We start from the raw sequence: 18,458 nt of genomic DNA, 5'->3' as shown, positions 1-18,458 counted from the left end.
GGAAACTCAGGCTCGAGAGACTCGAGCATGAACTTCCTGACGACGTACTGGTACAGATCGCCAGGCAGAGCACACTGGCACTCGCCAGCAGTACTCTTGTCATCGGCTGTAGATTCAAGATCACGAGACGACATCTTGCAAAGGAAATAAGAAAGCGATTTCGAGAGAATGCTTGCCTGAAAAGGGGAGTATTCGCCGGAAATCGCTTAAAAGATGAAGAGAAGAGTGAAAGTGTGGATTACAAAGAACCCTCTCCCCCCTTTATATACTAATCGCAATTAATGCGATGCATTTAATGCGGAAGAGAGAGAAATCGAAGGTGCAATGAAACTATGACACGCGGCAAAAGGCAAGCTGGCAACAGCTGTTGACAGGACGCGTACCATTAATTTCGCGGCCACGCGCCCGAAAAATCGCGCCCACGCGCCTGAAAAAGCGTCTGGAATGACCATGTACTGTCACGTCACCATAACTTCCTGCACGTCCTGACACAGTCAGAAGAAACCGTCGCACGATGTTTCAGAGGTTTGGACTGTTCTTATCCTTTCAACAACTCTTCGAATTTTAAAAAAAATTCAAAAAAGATTCAAAAGTAGGCGGGAAAATACCCCTTACCTTGGCAACCAAGTAACCATAAGACGGGTGCGGGTACAGTGTCAAGGCAAAACCCTTCACATACTTAGCACCCGCAGGGAATTGACGCCAGGAATACCTTGGAAGTAAAGTAACCGTAAGACGAGTGCGGGTACAGTGTCAAGGCAAAATCCTTCACATACTTAGCACTCTGCAGGGAATTCAAACCAAGAAGGATCTTCTGGGCCATGCTTGCGGAAACGGGAGTAACATCCCCGCATGACGGGAACGTCGAGAACTATATTGTTTGAAACTCCATGATGGGATTGGTGGTTTTAGCATAATTGATCAATATGTTGAAAACTACCAAAACCCCATGGAGAATCCACACAAATGGGATTCAACGCTCCTGACGTGCGAGGAGGTTACAAACCTACCCGCTTCACACCCAAAGATCAAGCAGAAAAGTCAGGAATTTCTGCGTGACATCAGGAAAACCGCGGGAAGAATCACCACGGAAAACCTAATAACTAAACCCTTTTCAAAACCCCTTAAAGTCAAAAAGTTCACCTCACTTATTAATAATTCATGAGAAGAACATTGGACTGGGGGGACTTGAAGAGGTAGGTCCCAGCAGAGCCTAGTTGGACCCGCAAGACTCACCTTGAATAGGGACGTCTGCGCAATGACCAACTGCTCCAGCAGGACCCACCATGCTCAGAGAACCTTACGCGCAGTACGCCAGCTGTACCCGCAGGGAAAGCCTCCCAATGGTGAAGTACCCCGCCTGTTCCCGCAGCTGCGGATACAAGCCATCAGGGAAGGCTACCCGCACTAACAGCAAGGCTACACGCACAAGGCATTCGCTACTTCAGTAGTCACATGAAGGAATGAGCAAGGCGGGAATACTCCCGCCTAAATGAGCCAGTCCGTATGCTTTTGGAAGGTCTTTCGTACTATACCTACTAAGGTATGGGCGGAACAGACAATTTGACCAGAGCAGCCCATGAACAAATCACAGGGTGACAGCTCACCGACAACAATACGAGGAGGAGCACCCTCTAGTACTGTTTGTCACTATTAGCCGCTGCCTACTCACCAACCCTTACGATGGGACGTGCGCAGCCTACAGTTGGTGGAACAGTGCGTAGCCGGCAGTAAAGGAACAGTGTACAGCCGACCTTTACTGTTGGCCGTAGCCTATCCACCAACCAGCATGGCCTGTGCGTAGTCCACTGTTAGTGGAACAGGAATACTATTCAGCCGGCCACACCTCCTTGGAAACCTACCTTCGGCTATAAATACCCCAAATGGTATGATCATCTCATCTTATCATATCTTATCATATTATCATCATAATATACCTGATATCTGCTCTAGCAATCTCTTAATATACATTTATATTTAAGGAGCAATCTAGTCTGATTCTCACGCCGGAGGGTGGTCACAAGGAGGAACCCCCCCTTCTCAGTGACAAGCTCACGGTGTCTGTTTTGCAGGTTATCAGAAGAACCATCTTTGCCGGGTCTAACCCCTCGTGGGAAACATCTATCTAACCCTCAGGTTACCCGTAATCTGCCCGGGGTCCGGTTAGTGTTTCTTCAGTGATGTAGAAACTAGCAAAATGGAACCAGGACCCATGCAAACCCTGAATTTGTTTTAAAGGAGGGGTGTCCCAACCATTTTTCATCTTTCTTTCTTTAAACTCGTGGCATATCCATCTTGCTTATACAAAATTCCAAACTATTTTTCTAATTAACTAATCAAAAAAATAAAATTAAAATAACTACAAGCTGAACTAAAATTTTATTTAATTTAAGTAATTTAATACATAAAACTTGTGAATAAAATTAACATTCCGGCAATTCCCTCACCCTATTAGCTTACAAATTATTCCATTATTGGAGTCCCTACAAAAAGGTTAAATAATTAAGATTTAATTTTTTTTTAAACGCTCGTCTGACCTCTATTCGAATGGTTGTTTGAATATTGAAATGATACGTGATTAGATGCTAGACGGTATGAATATAGCTGGTCCAGTTTATCCCAGTAATTTGATGCTGTATATTTTTATTTAATATCTATTTATATAATGTACACAAATGTATATCATCATATATCTTAATTGTACATATGTGTATAAAGAATAACATGCATAAATTTAAAAATTAAGTATTATACATATGTGTATAATTTTGCTAAACTGATATATTTTCTTAAATTTTTTTTTAATTTTTTTATAAAACCAGGATGAATGATAAAAAGTTTTGGTTTTTTTACGTTTTTTTATTTTCACGCATTTTTTGTTATATAACTTTTTTAATTTTTCTTAAAAAGAATTGTTAATTTCAAAATGATTCTCAAAGTTTTTAATTTTAAAATGGTTCTCACATGATCCCTATCCTATCTTAAAAAATATATAGGACCAAAAACTTTTTCTTATCCATAATCCATTTAAGCGTTGACCGTGCTAAATTTAAAAACAAAAGAAAAAATAAAAATTAATTAAACAAAAACATAAGCAAATTGAATTCCAAGCCCACTCCTTTAGTGAGCATCAACGGTTCTCCATGGCAGACAACCATACGTGAGACAAGTGATGACCAAGCCATCACGATCCACATAGTTTTAAGAAAGACTTAATAAATGGGCGATGCTAGCTATTGAGAACGAAATCTTAAATAAAATAAAATGCGAAGAGGTGATTAAACAGTTTGTTGTCAAGAATGCTAGAAGAAGTTCACGAATCATCGGTTAGCCGTTAGCTATTACGGTATAGGATTTTAATACTTTATTTTTGCTATGTTTATTTTTATAATGTTAATCGTCGTCTAAAAATGTTAGTTTACCTAAGTATATTAAAGCCCTCTTTTTATTTCGATGTGCATGAGCCAGCCCACTTATTAAGGGACATTAAATGATGAAACAATATGATCCACATCTTATACCTTCCTATACAACGAAACCAACAAAATTAAATTGTCTTCATGTGCATGAGCCAGCCCACTTATTAAGGGACATTAAATGATGAAACAATATGATCCACATCTTATACCTTCCTATACAACGAAACCAACAAAATTAAATTGTCTTCATGCACTCCTCACAGTATTGGGAGGTGCTAAGGCTATGTGTATTGTTTGGTGGGTGGGTTATAATTTATAAAATAAGGAGATTTTTGTCACGTGGTCAAAAGGGACGATATGTAACCTAGGGAGGTGCTAAGGCTATGTGTACTGTTTGGTGGATGGGTTATAATTTATAAAATGAGGAGATTTTGGCACGTGGTCAAACGGGACGATATGTAAGAGGTGGTGTTGTATCCCAAAAATCCCCCCCCCCAACCTATATAGATGGATTTGTCGCCCCCATTTGTCTTCCTTGTCAAGATCTAAACATGAGGCTTGAGGAGTGGCGAACAACCTTAGAGACAAAAGGTTTAAAGATTAGCCGATCTAAGACGGAGTACCTCCACTGTGATTTTGGTGGGATAAACGACAATGAAAACGCACATATCACAATTGAAGGGCAGGTGGTCCCGCAGGTAACGAAGTTCAAGTATTTAGGATCATTTGTACAGAGCGATGGGGAATTAGACAGTGATGTGACCCACCGAGTTCAGGTAGGATGGTGTAGATGGAAAGCAGCCACAGGTATATTGTGCGACAAGAGTTTCCCGACTAAACTAAAGGGAAAATTCTATAGGGTGGCAGTTAGACCTGCAATGCTATATGGAACAGATTGTTGGGCCATCAAGAAGGCACAAGTGCGGAAGATGGAAGTAGCAGAAATGAGAATGCTACGTTGGATGTGTGGGCACACAAGGCTAGACCGAATAAGAAACGTTGTGTTTCGCGAGAGATTAGGCGTGGCGAACATAGCAGACAAGATAAGAGAGTGGAGATTGAGATGGTTTGGACATGTAAAGAGAAGACAGACGACGAATCCTGTTAGGTCCGTAGAAAACATTACTCCATATCAAAACTTAAGGTTTATAAATTGCGGGGTGTCTGTAAAGTAGAAAATATGAATTAATTAATATTCTGTATATATCTCTGGTGCGTATTTTCTTTTTCTGTTGTTAGAAATGAAATCCGGAGGTAAGGTGATTTTGTATCCTTCAATGGGAGTGAACCATATAGTCGCCATGGTGGAGATCGGGAAACTCATCCACATGTACCAGTCGTCACTCTCCGTTATCATCCTCGTGATCCCGACACCTTCGGAATCCGCAAGCAGTAAATACATCAGCAGCGTCAGTGGCACCACCCCGTCCATCACCTTCCACCACCTCCCCGCTCTCACCCTTCCACCAGACTTCTCTTCTGATTTCGTAGACCGTTCTTTTGGGGTCCCCGAGCTTTACAACCTGGTCGTCCACGACACCCTCATAGTCATGACACACGTCAAAGCTGTCATCCTTGATTTCTTTTCAAACGCAGCTTTTCAAGTTTGTAAAACCAGTCTCGACCTACCTACTTATTACCTCTTCACTGGTTCCGCTTCTGGCTTATGTGCCTTGCATTATCTCCCAACCATCCACAAAACCACCTCAAAAAGCATTAAAGATCTCGATGTCTTCTTTGATGTTCCTGGGACACCTAGGATCCATTCCTCATACATGGCCCCAACATTGCTTGACAGGACTAGCAACTCCTATAAAAACTTCCTAAATACCGCCACTAACATGGCGAAAGCTTCGGGTGTCTTTGTAAACAGTTTCTTGGACTTGGAACAAACCTGAGCCTCCTCCGCCTGTTTGTCTTATCGGGCCGCTGACCGCGAGTGGAGATCAAAAGGATAATATTGCTGCTCATGAAAAGGAGTTATGTTTAGAGTGGCTGAAAACACAGCCTAGTAAAAGCGTAGTGTTCTTGTGCTTTGGGAGTATGGGCGTGTTGACAAAAGAACAGTTGGCGGAAATAGCTCTCGGGTTAGAGAAAAGCGGGCAAAGGTTTTTGTGGACGGTGCGTAACCCGAGTGCGGGTGGTGGTAAAGAGTTTGACCTTGATGAGATTCTTCCTCAAGGGTTTTTAACCCGGACTAAGGATACGGGTCTCGTGGTGAAAAACTGGGCGCCTCAGCTGGCTATACTTAGTCATGAGTCGGTGGGTGGATTTGTGAGTCATTGTGGGTGGGGTTCGTCGCTTGAGGCGGTAGTTTGTGGCGTGCCAATGGTGGCTTGGCCGCAGTACGCTGAGCAGAAGATGAATAGGGTGTTTTTGGTTGAGGAAATAAAGATTGCCTTGTGGTTGACTATGTCTGCAGATGGGTTTGTGACTGCAGAGGCGCTGGAGGAAACGGTTAGGAAGTTAATGGACGGTGAGGAAGGGAGAGCGGTGAGAGAACAAGTTTCGGAGATGAGTGGAAGGGCAAAGGCTGCGGTGAAGGATGATGGTTGTTCTCGTGTTGATTTCTTTAAATTAATTCAACAATGGAACGACCATAAGGCTTGTTAGAGTTATTAGTTTCTCTATATCAAGTGGTGGCAGCTTATATCATCGGTCTATATACTATATTTGTTTAATAAGTGCTATTAAGCCTAAAGTTAAGTCTGTTTTATTTCCAACTCATTTTGTTCAACGAGTGGGTGTTATGTTGTGTTTTGAACGAGTTTTAGGTTTCTTAATTCCGGTTCTTCCTTCGAGTCTATCGATTTTAGTTTATTAATTTCTGTTGTAATGTGTAAATCTATCTACGTTTTAACTGAAACTAGTATCAGACTCGTGTAAGTTGCAGTGTGCTAAACCATGAAAAAATTACATGTCGCGGGAATTACTAACGCGGACTTGTGGCAAACAAACAATAATGTCCTACCAAATAATTGACATTCATGAACATTAATTAATAGTTTAATACAACTAAATGTTATGCAGAAAAATTACAAAATGGTTCTCGTTACACCAAGTCAAAGTATGTTAGCTTATAATATTCAAAGTATGTTAGCTTATAATATGAAGTATAGTTTTTTTTAAAAAGGATAAAAAGTAATCTTATTTATTGATTTTTAAGATAGATGGTTGAGATTAGTTTAGGTGGAAATCATGTGTGAAAATAAGGGGAAGCACGTAAAAGAAATAACACATTTATTGACTTTCTCTCTCCACATGCAAGGCACATGCCAAATTCTCCCATCATTTTAAAATGTCCATAACTTTTTTTACGACGTTTTTATTGAAAAACAAATTCACCATAATAACGAGTGTCTTTTTATCTTTTATATGAGTACCATATTGTTATATAAAAATTAAAAAAAATAGTGGGTGTTTTACTATTGTGTTTTACAAAATTGTGTTATACAATTGTATTTATCATTGTGTTTTTTTTTTCTCATTGTGTTTTTTTCCATTGTGTTTTTTTTTTCTCATTGTGTTTTTTTCCATTGTGTTTTTTACATTATGCCATAAAATTGTGTTTTTTATTATGTTTTTATCATTGCCTTTTTTTTTCATAGTGTTTTTTTCCATTGTGTTTTTCACATTGTGTTTTTTAAATTGTGTTTTTTATAGCGTTTTCCATTGTGTTTTTTCGGACTTTTCCGGCAAGGTGGTGGTGGTGGGTGACGGTTGTGATGGCGGTGGGCGGTGGACTGGTGGTGGTTGTAGGAGATAAGTGAAGATGTAAGTTGGTTTTTGAAATTAAATTAAGTGGGTTTTGATATTAAAGTGTTAGACTGAAATACCCTCCTTCCTAGCCTTCTTAGAAAAATCAAAATTCTTATTTGAACGTAACCCTTAGTATATATATTAAAACGTAGATTTTTTTCTTCCTCGTAAAAATACTATTCAATTTACTATTTAACTGTATAGTATTTTATTTTCTTATTAATTAAATTTTACTGTATTATCTATATTTATATATATTTTAACTTTTAAAAAAATACATTAACGATCTATACATTATCACTTGGTTTTTATTCCCTTTACTTTTTTTTTCAACTAATTATAAAATTTAACAAACTAAAATTTTAAACTTTAAACTTGACCAAATGTCAGCTTTACGTGTTTTATTTGCCGGTTAAACTATTGCTATTAAACTTTGCTTTCGTGTTGGTCTTCAATGACCGAAACTTTTATCATATTTAAAAATATCCCGTCATCACATCTTTTTTTTATACATGCTTCGATGCTTCGATGTCTGATACCGCGCCTTTAAAATATGTTTTTTTCCTTACAAATTCATGTGTTATGAATTTGTGTTGGTGTCGCCGATACTAACAGAATTTGCATCGGTTTGCAGCTATAATGTGTCGTCAGTTTTTTGATTTTACATATGTTAATTTGTTGTATTTTGGCATTGACGGATTTATTTTTTTTATTTAGTTCTGATGTTATAACCTGATACAGGATGATTTCGCGTCAACTCGCAACGCGTTCGTGGTTTAACGTTTTGACATATTTTTTTTGTTCAGTTCAATGGTCCCGTTGCGAAGCGTAGGTCCTAAATCCTAGTTTTTTTTTAAAGTGGTGCTATTTTTTAACATTTAATTAGAAGAGGTGTTGGGTTTTTATTTTAATCGCCATTTGCAGTGGCGAATTAGGGGCAATTTCAATGTCACTCAGGTCCCTGCATAGTGCATACCCTCCAACTTCATCAAATTTACATGGCCTGATTATTTGGGAGACTTAGTTTTTCTTACGTTAAATTTTCATCTTTTTTTTTGTTACTTTACCAACATTAAATTAAAAAAAATTATCTTTACGTTAACCAAAACAGTAACAATGCTAACCAAAAATCAACAATTTAAAAAGTACTTAACGGTAATAGCATTGATTTTCCCGCTCGTGTTGCAACAAATTTGGTCGGTAAAACCGGGCATTGCGGTGGCAGGTCAACGCGAATCCGATAGGTATTAGCTACGTTTGTTACGGTACCGGGATTACACATAAAAAAAAACAGCGACACTCCTAACGTAGTATAAAAGTACTAACATATTAAAAGAATATATACTTATTTGGTCGCTAAAACCCGAGTGGTAACAGAATTAAACCCAAAAAATAAATTCATTAAATTAACATATAAAAAGATTAAAATATTTAAAACGAACATTTATTCAGTCTGAAAACCCATGTGTTAGTAAAACTCGAGCGTCACAACGAGAGTCGACACAAATTATGTTAGTATCGAATACGTTCCTTACAGTATAAACAAATTCGTCAAACCAACATATAAAAATATTATCATCTAAAAAAATAAAATATTTAAAAAGACGTGTATTCGGAACACGGACGTTGGTATAACACGAGCGTTGTCGATCCCGGGTTTTGCAATGGTAAGTCGACGTGGATTCGTTAGGTTTCGATTACCTTTGTTACGGTTCCGGAACTTACACATAAAGGTTGGTTAAACCGAGGCGTTGCTAAAACCTGAGCGGTTCGATCGGTGTATGTCCACTTTTGTCGATGCCAATGTGGGAACTACAGGTGACCCTCCGCCCAAGCGCCGACCAAGCGTGTTTTGTTCCTTCAACTAGTGGGTTTTTTCTTGACTTGACCCCCAAATTTGTTAAGTAAAGATAGTAGTAGGGAGCGAAGTTGAAGAACAAAATGTAAAAAAAGTTTCATCGGAATAAATTTAGGGGTAATTGATCCGGATTGTTTGACAGTACATATGTTTGAGCTAATAACATAATAAGAATGCTTGAGCTACCTGACCTGAAGTAGCCCAAATACTTATTAAACAATATTGGAAACTCAAACAACCTTGAAACCCGAGAACAAATATGAGTTTGTGTCTACCTTTAATATTTTTTTTTACCGTAATCGATTACCTAAACGGACCTGGAACTCGAGTAATGAGTTTCCTTTTCTCTTATGATTTAACCTGTTGTCGTTATTAACCGTAATGGATAACCGAAACTGGCCCGAATTGGGTTTAGGACTGCATAGGGTCAGGTTTCGGCAGTTTTCTTTTACATTTAATCGGGTCCAAGTATGTGGGATAATTCAGGTTTTATTTACTCGGTTTTTGGGTGACTTTTGTGTCTGGCTCAGTAATCAAGTTTGGGTTTGGCGGTTCTGGGTCAGTTTTGATAATTGACTATGCTTAAAAATGACAACGGGTTAAATAAAAAGGGAGCAACAAAGTTCTACAATTATCGCAGAGGTTGTGGTTTATCTTCCATTGAATCCTTTGATGCTAGATATGCAATTTACACTAACAAACTTAGAAGTTATATACGCCCTGCTTGCGGTGCGCACATATAATGTATATATGTGTGAACCCTTGGGTGGGCAAAAGTAAAATTGCACTAATTTTGACGTTATTTTACTAATCTCGTGAAAATAACGTTAAAAGTGGCGGAAGGTTAATCAGGCATCATGTGGTGGCGTTGATAGCTGAAAGACAACGGTACATGCACCAATCAGCCGGTGTCCCGATGATTGTGTCTTATGTGTCTTATGTCCAAGGCTTGATGCAAAACTACTATCGAGCCGGGGGTCTCACCGGAAGCAGCCTCTCTATCCCTATGAGGTTGAGGTAAGGTTGTATACATCTTACCCTCCTCAGACCCTACCATAGCTTTGCTATTGGTGGGATATACTGAGTACGATGATGATGATGATGAAACTTAGAAGTTATATATACTTTCATATCTTACCCTAGATATTCAAATTTGTACTAAAATACTTTAAAGTTATATATTCTTTCATGCCTTAAACATTATAACATTTTGGTGGACAACATCAGAATTGCAACAAAGATTTGAAGTGTTGGTGCATGTGACCCAAAAACATCAAATGGAAAAGCAATCCCACAAAAGCATGCCTAAACTGCCATCATATAGCTGACAGCATTGACGTAAATTTCGATATTTTAAACCATTGTGCATTTGTACCAACTCTAGAAAGATAAAAATAAAATATGTTATTAACAAACTCCAGAACCTTACAGTTTTGCCTCTAAGTTAATCAAAGAATGGCCCGGGTTGCCCTGTGTGGTAATGAAGACCATTTTTAAAATTTTCTACATAACATATAGGCATATTAATGCTCATGTTTGTTACTGGGTTTGTTTGCCTACCTCGATCCACAAAGGAATTCCCTGTGCAACACAAAAAATTTCACGGCTTCACGGCAGCGCACAGGTATAATTTCTAGTTTTATTATAAATTCAAATATGCATAAATCTGACCTTATGACAACATATTCACTAGATGACTATTTATGTCCTGTTTGCATAGTTCGTTTATAGGCACCTTTTCATTCATAAATTTGCACAACGGACTAACAGAGTAGGTATTCACTCTACTCAAACCTTTCATTCTTATCAGGTTTGCTCAGAACCAGTTTTTACCTGAACCAATACTTTTCACTTTGATCCAAACCTGTTGGCTCAAAACCCTTTTTGACCCGATGCCTGGCCCGCCCGTTTTTCCAGGCTTACCCCCATGATATCTATACACTATACGATTATATTTATTGTGTTAAATCATATATGCTACAAGTATCTTACCTAATAGACGGTTCACAACAAACCACTACACCTGAGTGTTTTGCAAGCAGCATTTGAATACAATAATATAATTGTTTGCAGTATACAAATACGGTATGATGGTCCCTCATAAGCATGCAGCATCACCCAAAAAAAAAACTCATGAATTGCTACCAAATTTGTAAACTGTAGCAGACATTTTAACACCCACATCAAATGATCTCACATGCGAATCAAACACTTTAAAAGTAGATGCATAATATTTCACAAAACAAAGAGGTGTTTAATTTTGGAACGAGCCATATTGATTTTGGGGGCCAAGGCTAGAGAAGAAATCATCCATGTCGGTTGTTGCAGAAGTTGTGAAACCGGTTGACTTACCGAGCCCAGATCCTGATCCCATGGCCTGGCCCATGAACAAAGAATTTGGAAGCCCTTTGTCTTTCTCTTCGGGCCCAGTAGACAGACCACCAACAATGCCCACATTGGTTAAGTCTACCTTCTTGGCTGTTCGGATATGAAAATTATACGGTTATCATAATGGGTCGTTTTGGAACGGGTGAAATAAAACGTCTCTTGTTGTGTTAAACGGGTCGTGTTCAACACGACTAGTGGTCCTGAACAAGACACATTTAACTGAATGTGCCATCAACTAACACGTACATGTTTAATAAGTGAGGTATGATTTAAAGGTGTGCATGAAACCGAAAAAAACTAACCCAAACAAGAATCGACGGTTTGGTTTTATGTTTTCATAAAACATAAATTTTCAGTTCAGTTTTGCCAGTAACTAAAACCAAAAAACCAAACCGAACCAAATGTACGGATTTTCATTCTTAACTTGAATGTAAGTAATTTATAAGAATTTAATATATAGTATAAGCCAAATGTATAACAAACAATTCATAACTTATTAACAAAAAGATTTAGGCCAGATTCATTATTTTAGGCCAATTTTTTCCCCAAAAAGTTTTGACCCACAAAAGGTAAAACTAAAAAAACCAAAACTGACCAGTTTTCAAAAACTTAAAACTGAATTTACGGTTCTCGGTTCGGTTTTAGCCCAAAACCGATCCAAACCAACCAATGCGCACCCCGAAGTTACATAACGTGACACGTTTAATGATTAAATGCAAGTATGTAACCAGTTCATTAACACAAATGACACGACATGTTTAACAATTATATACAAACAGTTTAATAACACAAATCTACATGTTTGGCATGACTGTTGACACATCTCACTAAGCACGGTTAAAAAATAGTAAGACCTTATTAACCCGATAAGTTAAAATTTACCAAAACCACAATCCATATTTAATTATAACATATTTTATTATTAATAAAACTACATCGTCATGATAAACAGGTCAAAACAGTGTCTCGTCGACCAGTTAACCTATACTTAAGCGCGTTATGCATGTCATAAACGAGTTAACCAAGTTGAACCGTTTAAACACATCTTGATCGTTTTGACCTCTTTACCACTCAACCCCTATTAACTTTTTGCCGTGTTAAAAAGTCTGGAAAGAAAGAGTGACTTACGTCCAGTTATATTGAGATCAATTAGCCCACGGCTTAAAGAATCAGCCCAGACTCCAGATTTGACTTGAAACCCGTCCTTTAATGGCGGTGCTGCGGTTTTAGAGTTTTGAGTGTTTAAACCACTGCTATCCATGAAGCTCTGTGTGGGCTCAGTAGGTATCGAACCGGTATTGGAAGAAAAAGAACCAAAAAAGTCAGAGTTATCAAAATTGTTCAATGGAACAGCCGCAAATGGGTCAACTGTTTGTGTTGACGTTGGCTTTGACTCCAAGGGTTTGACCTCAGGTTCCACCACTTGTTCAGAAACCGCGAAAAAATCAACAGCTGAAGAAGCTGCAAAACTTGCTGGTGCAGAGGCAAATAGATCAACTTTATTCTGCAGAAAATGCCGAAACTTTTATATCATTAAATGTACAAGTATAAAACAATTACTTTTGTATGAGTTTTGACTTCACCTCAGATCCAGATGTCCCATTAGTTGGAGCTGATACAAAAGCAGCATCAGCAAATAGGTCAACTTCTTCTGAGATGTTATTTCCATTGGAGCTTTCTGTGGGGCCTGATGTCGGTGCATCTAAAAGGTCACCGATAAAACTTTGACCAAACAAGTCCACCTGTGGAGTGCTTACAGTAGCTGCTTCTGCCAAACACCCAAACATTAGTCCAAACAACATAGTATGAACTTAATCTAAACATCATAGTAAGAAACTTACTTGCAGTTGATGTTCCTCGAGGGTCAAAATCGTCAAAATCATCATCATTGTTATTTAAAGGTGCACTTGTGGTTTGTGATGGAATTGAGGAATATTTATCAGAATCACTCTTTGTTGATGGTTTTGATGCGCCAGTAGTTGTAGAGTCTTGAACGGCGCTGTGGTCACTCTTTCAATGTTAGTAACACCAAAAGTTAGGTCTGTAAACGAAGCCAACAAACATGAACGAAACATGTTTGTGTTCATTCGTTTAACTTTGATTGAACAAGCAACCAAAGGTGTTCATTAAATGAATGTGATTTTTCTTGTTCTTTTGTTAGGAAAATGAACATGTCCGTGTTCGTTTATGTTCATTCGTTAACAGTGTAAATGAGCAGTACACAAACAAACATAAATGAACATAGATGAACAAACATAACTGACCATAGATGAACAAACATAACTGAGCTAATAAAAAGAAAATGTGAAAAACAACGACCTGGGCCAAAAAGTTATTAAATCCTAAATAACTTTAATGGGCCTAAAAGATTTATATTAATATATTAATAAACATAAATGAGCGAAATTAAACAGATGTATATAACGAGCATAAGTGAACGCCAATCCACAAACATAAATGAATTTAATAAACAAACCTAAACGAGTGTTCATGAACATAAATGAACGAATGAGATAGCATTCATGTTCGTTCATTTAACTAAATGAACCAAAATTATGTTCATATTCGTTCGTTTATTAAATAAATAATCATATCTGAACTTCCCGCCAAACGGTTCACTGAACGTTACATTAATTTACAGGCCTACCAAAATTACAATCATTCAATTATAGTATTGCTAGACCAAAGACTGATCACTTGACTTTATTTTTCAAACAAATTAAACACGTATAAATATTTTCGGTTTCTAAACACTACAATTCCATCATTTCGGTAACTCAAGTTAGCATGGCCATTTTCTGAAGGTTAAATCTTTTACATATTTAAAAGAAGTACAAAAAAATCACATCATAACGTGTCTAATATCTTTCTTTACTTTTGTACCAGGAACACTAACATTTTGTATCATATAAAACCTCTGCAGTGAAAATAAATTGTAATGCAAGTAAAAAGATCAAACCTTCCATAACCAGACGAGCCTTTTTTTAACGAGCTCCCGCTGCTAGCGTCTTTGCGTGGCTTAAATTTACCCGGTTCAAACCTATCTTCATTTGATTGGTCTCTTTCCTTAAAACTATCTTTATATGTATCATTGTCTCTTGAACTACCAAATCCACCATATCGATCACTTTTAAAGCTACTGCTGCTCATTGATGTTGCTGAGCCTGATTTAAATGTAATTCCAGTTGATGATAATCCAACATACCTAATAATCAATAATCAAATAACACAGTTTAAATGTCACATAAGTGTCGTACGAATTACAATTAAAAAGAAAAGATAAATTGTTTCATTTTCTAGGGACTGTGGGCCTGTAAAAGAGCAGAACGAACACGAACAGGTGTTTGAATTTTGAATAAAAGAGTAGATGTGAACAACTAAACGGAAGGGGTTTTCTTGTTCTTGTTCGTGTTTGTCTTTTAAGGAAATGAATGCGTTCATCTTTGTTTATATCCGTTCGTAATGGTATAAACAAACAGTTCACGAACAAACACAAGTGGGACATGTTCGTCTTCGTTTTTTAACTTTAACCAAAAAAATTTATCCGACGTAAACACTTAAACGAATGAAGTTTTCTTGTTCGTTTTTGTTCGTTATAAAAATGAATGAGTTCATCTTCGTTTATGTCTGTTTGTTAGCAGTTTAAACAAAAGGTTCATAAACAAACAAAAAACGGGGCATGCTCGTCTTCGTTTTTCTAACTTTTAACCAAAAACCGATCGCACTAGAACAATTAAACGAGCAGGGTTTTCATGTTCTTGTTCTTTCATTAAGAAAATGAATGTGTTTATCTTCATTTATGTTCGTTCTTAATAAGCAAACGGTTCACGAACATAACCGAACATAGATGAACATAACTCAGAAACATCAATTAAAATACACGTGAGAATCAAATTGTTCAGCCTTAAACTAAAACTAGACTAAAATCTAAATTGTAGTGGGCCTATAAAAATTTAAATGAATGTGTAAACAAATGAACTAAAACAAACGTAAACTAAACATAAATGAACGAACATGCGTTAATGTTCGTTCATTTAACTTATGTTCATGTTCGTTTATTAAAGAAACAAAAGGTTCACTGAACGTTTGTTCGTTACAGGCCTAAACAGAGATTGTGACTTACTTGTCACGATTAGCAGCAGCTTTGTTTCTGGTTGCTTGAATTTTCTCTTTATCATTCAGCAGTGACACTATGTTCTCAACTTTTTTCCTCACGTTGATCCCACTATCTTTTCCATTCGGCTCAACGTATTCGAAACACGCAAGTGACTTTATGATAGTAAGAATGTGATATAAGTCAGTTACTAACAAAAAAATCACAAAATGATGAAAATGATTAAAAAAAAATCTAGAACTGAAAGAAGACATACAGAGATCTGGAAAGTGTGTTCTATGATGTCATCAACAGCCCGCTCAGACCCGTTTGCCACCAAATACTCTATCACAGCTAATGCCTTATACACATGGCGCCAATTGCGGTCTGTTTCAGTTAATCGGGCCCACAGGACATTCATAACCATTTGACATTCAGAGCTGGAATACATATTGAAGCAAAAATAACAAGATTCAGTAAAGTATTGTAAAACGGAGAGTTTATTATGTTAGAATGTAATAAAGATTTACAATTTTTTAGTTGCTTGTGCGATCTCTGTTAATGCGGTACCATGTGGACCCCACGGTTCGTCATCAGTTGCATCTAACACCTGTTTCAGTATCACTAAAGTTAAGCAAATGAATAGATCTAGAACAGATATCTAATCATCATTAAGTTCACAGATTCTGTAGTTAGGCCTGTAAATGAACCGAATGTTCAGTGAACAATTTGGCAGGAAGTTCGTTTATGTTCGTTTATTTAACAAACATGAACAGAAAATGTTGTTCATTCAACTAAATGGACATTGTTCGTTTAACCAAATGGACAAACATGAACACATGTTGGTTCGTTCATTTATGTTCATGAACGTTCTTTTATGTTTGTTCATTTGCATTCGTTCGTTTATGTGCATGCATTTTTTTATTTATTTTTTTTTTTTTTGCAATATTGGTTGGCCTGCCATGTATCAACTTACATTCATTTGTGTTCATTAATCGTCGTTCCTTTACGTTTGTTTATGCCCGTTCATCTATGTTTGGAATATAAACAAACGAACATAAACGGGCGCAAGCATGTTCATTTTCTTAACATGAACAAGAAATTCCGTTCATTTAAATGTTCGTGTTCAGTTAAATTCAAATATACAAACATGAACAGGCCTCCTTCGTGTTCATTCGGATCATTTACAAGCCTATCTGTAGTTCAACGTAATCTTGAATATAAACAGCAACAAGACCATCCGGTTATCAAAATGCTTTGGATAAAATCTAATCCACAAAAAAACTTGTTTTAAAACAACCTGGTACACTATTTGGTTAATCGAACGCAACAAAAACAGATCCTTAACATGAATTGACAGTATAGCATCCTTTAACCTCAATGAATGTGTTTGGAGTTAAGCAGCTAACAGCTTCCTTTTGAAACTAAAGATATGTATGTGTGTGTGTGTATATATATATATATATCCATCCTTCAACTCTGAATTCACAAAGAATGAAAAAGAGGCACATTTTGATAATGAATTTCTAATAAACAAGCCATAACCTTCTGAAATAATGCATAAGTGATACGGAATCGGTTAAACTAACATCAACTTTAATCTATTTGTAGTCTGTGCTATAAACCTTGATCAAGTCCCAAATCCTTTTCTCATAACGTCAAATTCATATCAATTTAATCCAATTATCCGATTTGCCATAAACAAAACCCTAAATCCTAAAACTTACGTAACAACAGATTAAAATTACCTTCTGTTCGATCTCAGGAACCTTCAATACTTTCAAATTCACCTCTCGTTTTCTGAAATTGGAGGAATCAATAGAACATATTATTATTAGAATATGATAATAATAATAATTTGGGGGAAATGGAAATGAAGGAGGTTGCTTACATCTCACGCACGGTCTGATCGATGACCTTCATGAAATCCATATCTGATTGATTTGTTGATGAATGAAGAATTATTGGGATTTGATGATCGAACCAGAATGAATGGATCTGCAATGGGGGTTTGAGTCGGAGAGGAAAAGATATACATAGATCTTTATTACCAACAAGTGCTTTTCGAGGAGACCGCGTAGCACCCGGTATAATTTAAATTATAAAATTATAATTAAAAAAATAATTACATAGCGTATATAAAAAAAATGATTTATATCTATGCCTGTATCTAGACAATATGTACATAAATTGATTTTATTTATATCACAAAATGATTTTTTTAAATGAACTTAATAAAAAAAATGCTTGTGTAAAAACATACCCGAAAATGCTTCTTTCTATTGAAAAATTCATTCTCGGTGCCATATATATATAATTGAAAGACTTTTGGTTATGAACCAATTTCGGAGATAAAGCTTCTCATATGATAGTAGTTCTAACCACTCAGCCTAAATACAAAAGGAGCGTTACCTTTATTGATATATTTATCAATTTACCATCCATCAAAGGAAAGTAGAACATTAAATTGTAACAATGGATGTTCTTCAAGAGCTATGTTTTTCTGAGCTATGTTTTTCTGAGCTACATCATGAAAAATATTTTGATAAGTTTTAGAGGGATTCTCGACTTTGTCATAATGACAACATAAAAAATAGCATGTTAACCCATCCAATTTTGTGAATATTCATTTGAGTATAGTTTTGCATGACATGCTTTCCATACAACGTTCTGATCACCATTGAAAGAAAAATTAATGTTGGCATAGATATTTCAAATTTGATAAATGTTAGAAGTATTGATAGGCATGGGGGTGGCACGTCGAAAGTGTTTGCAATCTTTTCTTATATTTTAATATTTGATAGAAAAATAGTCAGTTTACAAAATCCTGAACCTTTTGATTATTTCAAAAAATGCCTTCAAAAATAAATTTGAAACCCGAATCATGTTTAAACTTCTAACTGTCATACTTTTGACATTTTAAAGTCAACACTTTGAATTT

The 18,458-nt window shown here is 36.6% G+C and overlaps 1 protein-coding gene and 1 pseudogene across 1 annotated transcript; one reads left to right on the top strand and one right to left on the bottom strand.

Moving 5' to 3' along the window:
* Positions 1–4,660: 4,660 nt before the first annotated feature.
* Positions 4,661–6,056, top strand: LOC143613539 (UDP-glycosyltransferase 88B1 pseudogene; annotated as a pseudogene).
* Positions 6,057–11,290: 5,234 nt separating this feature from the next.
* Positions 11,291–17,474, bottom strand: LOC143613533 (clathrin interactor EPSIN 1-like). The gene is made up of 10 exons (XM_077087214.1): positions 17,409–17,474; positions 17,266–17,317; positions 16,048–16,127; positions 15,795–15,957; positions 15,548–15,693; positions 14,384–14,629; positions 13,266–13,423; positions 13,008–13,192; positions 12,553–12,928; positions 11,291–11,514 (listed from the first exon to the last, which is right to left on the bottom strand). The coding sequence occupies exons 1-10, from the start codon at positions 17,447–17,449 to the stop codon at positions 11,291–11,293; spliced, it is 1,671 nt and encodes a 556-aa protein (XP_076943329.1). The 5' UTR covers positions 17,450–17,474.
* Positions 17,475–18,458: the final 984 nt, after the last annotated feature.

Source organism: Bidens hawaiensis, unplaced genomic scaffold (assembly GCF_021521415.1).
Source record: "Bidens hawaiensis isolate Kalapana, Puna unplaced genomic scaffold, B.hawaiensis_p1.1 tig00037700_1, whole genome shotgun sequence".
Lineage (NCBI taxonomy): Eukaryota > Viridiplantae > Streptophyta > Magnoliopsida > Asterales > Asteraceae > Bidens > Bidens hawaiensis.
Note: the sequence above shows the minus strand (reverse complement) of the source record. Positions and strands in the feature narration are given on the sequence as shown.

What these genes read in the sequence shown, in the direction of transcription:
- LOC143613533 (XM_077087214.1), bottom strand. Translation starts at nt 17,449, where the DNA reads ATGGATTTCATGAAGGTCATCGATCAGACCGTGCGTGAGAT. An exon ending in GCTGCTGCTAATCGTGACAA is followed by an intron (nt 14,630 to 15,547) that starts GTAAGTCACAAT and finishes ATTGATTATTAG; the next exon opens with GTATGTTGGATTATCATCAA. An exon ending in ATGGGACATCTGGATCTGAG is followed by an intron (nt 12,929 to 13,007) that starts GTGAAGTCAAAA and finishes CATTTTCTGCAG; the next exon opens with AATAAAGTTGATCTATTTGC.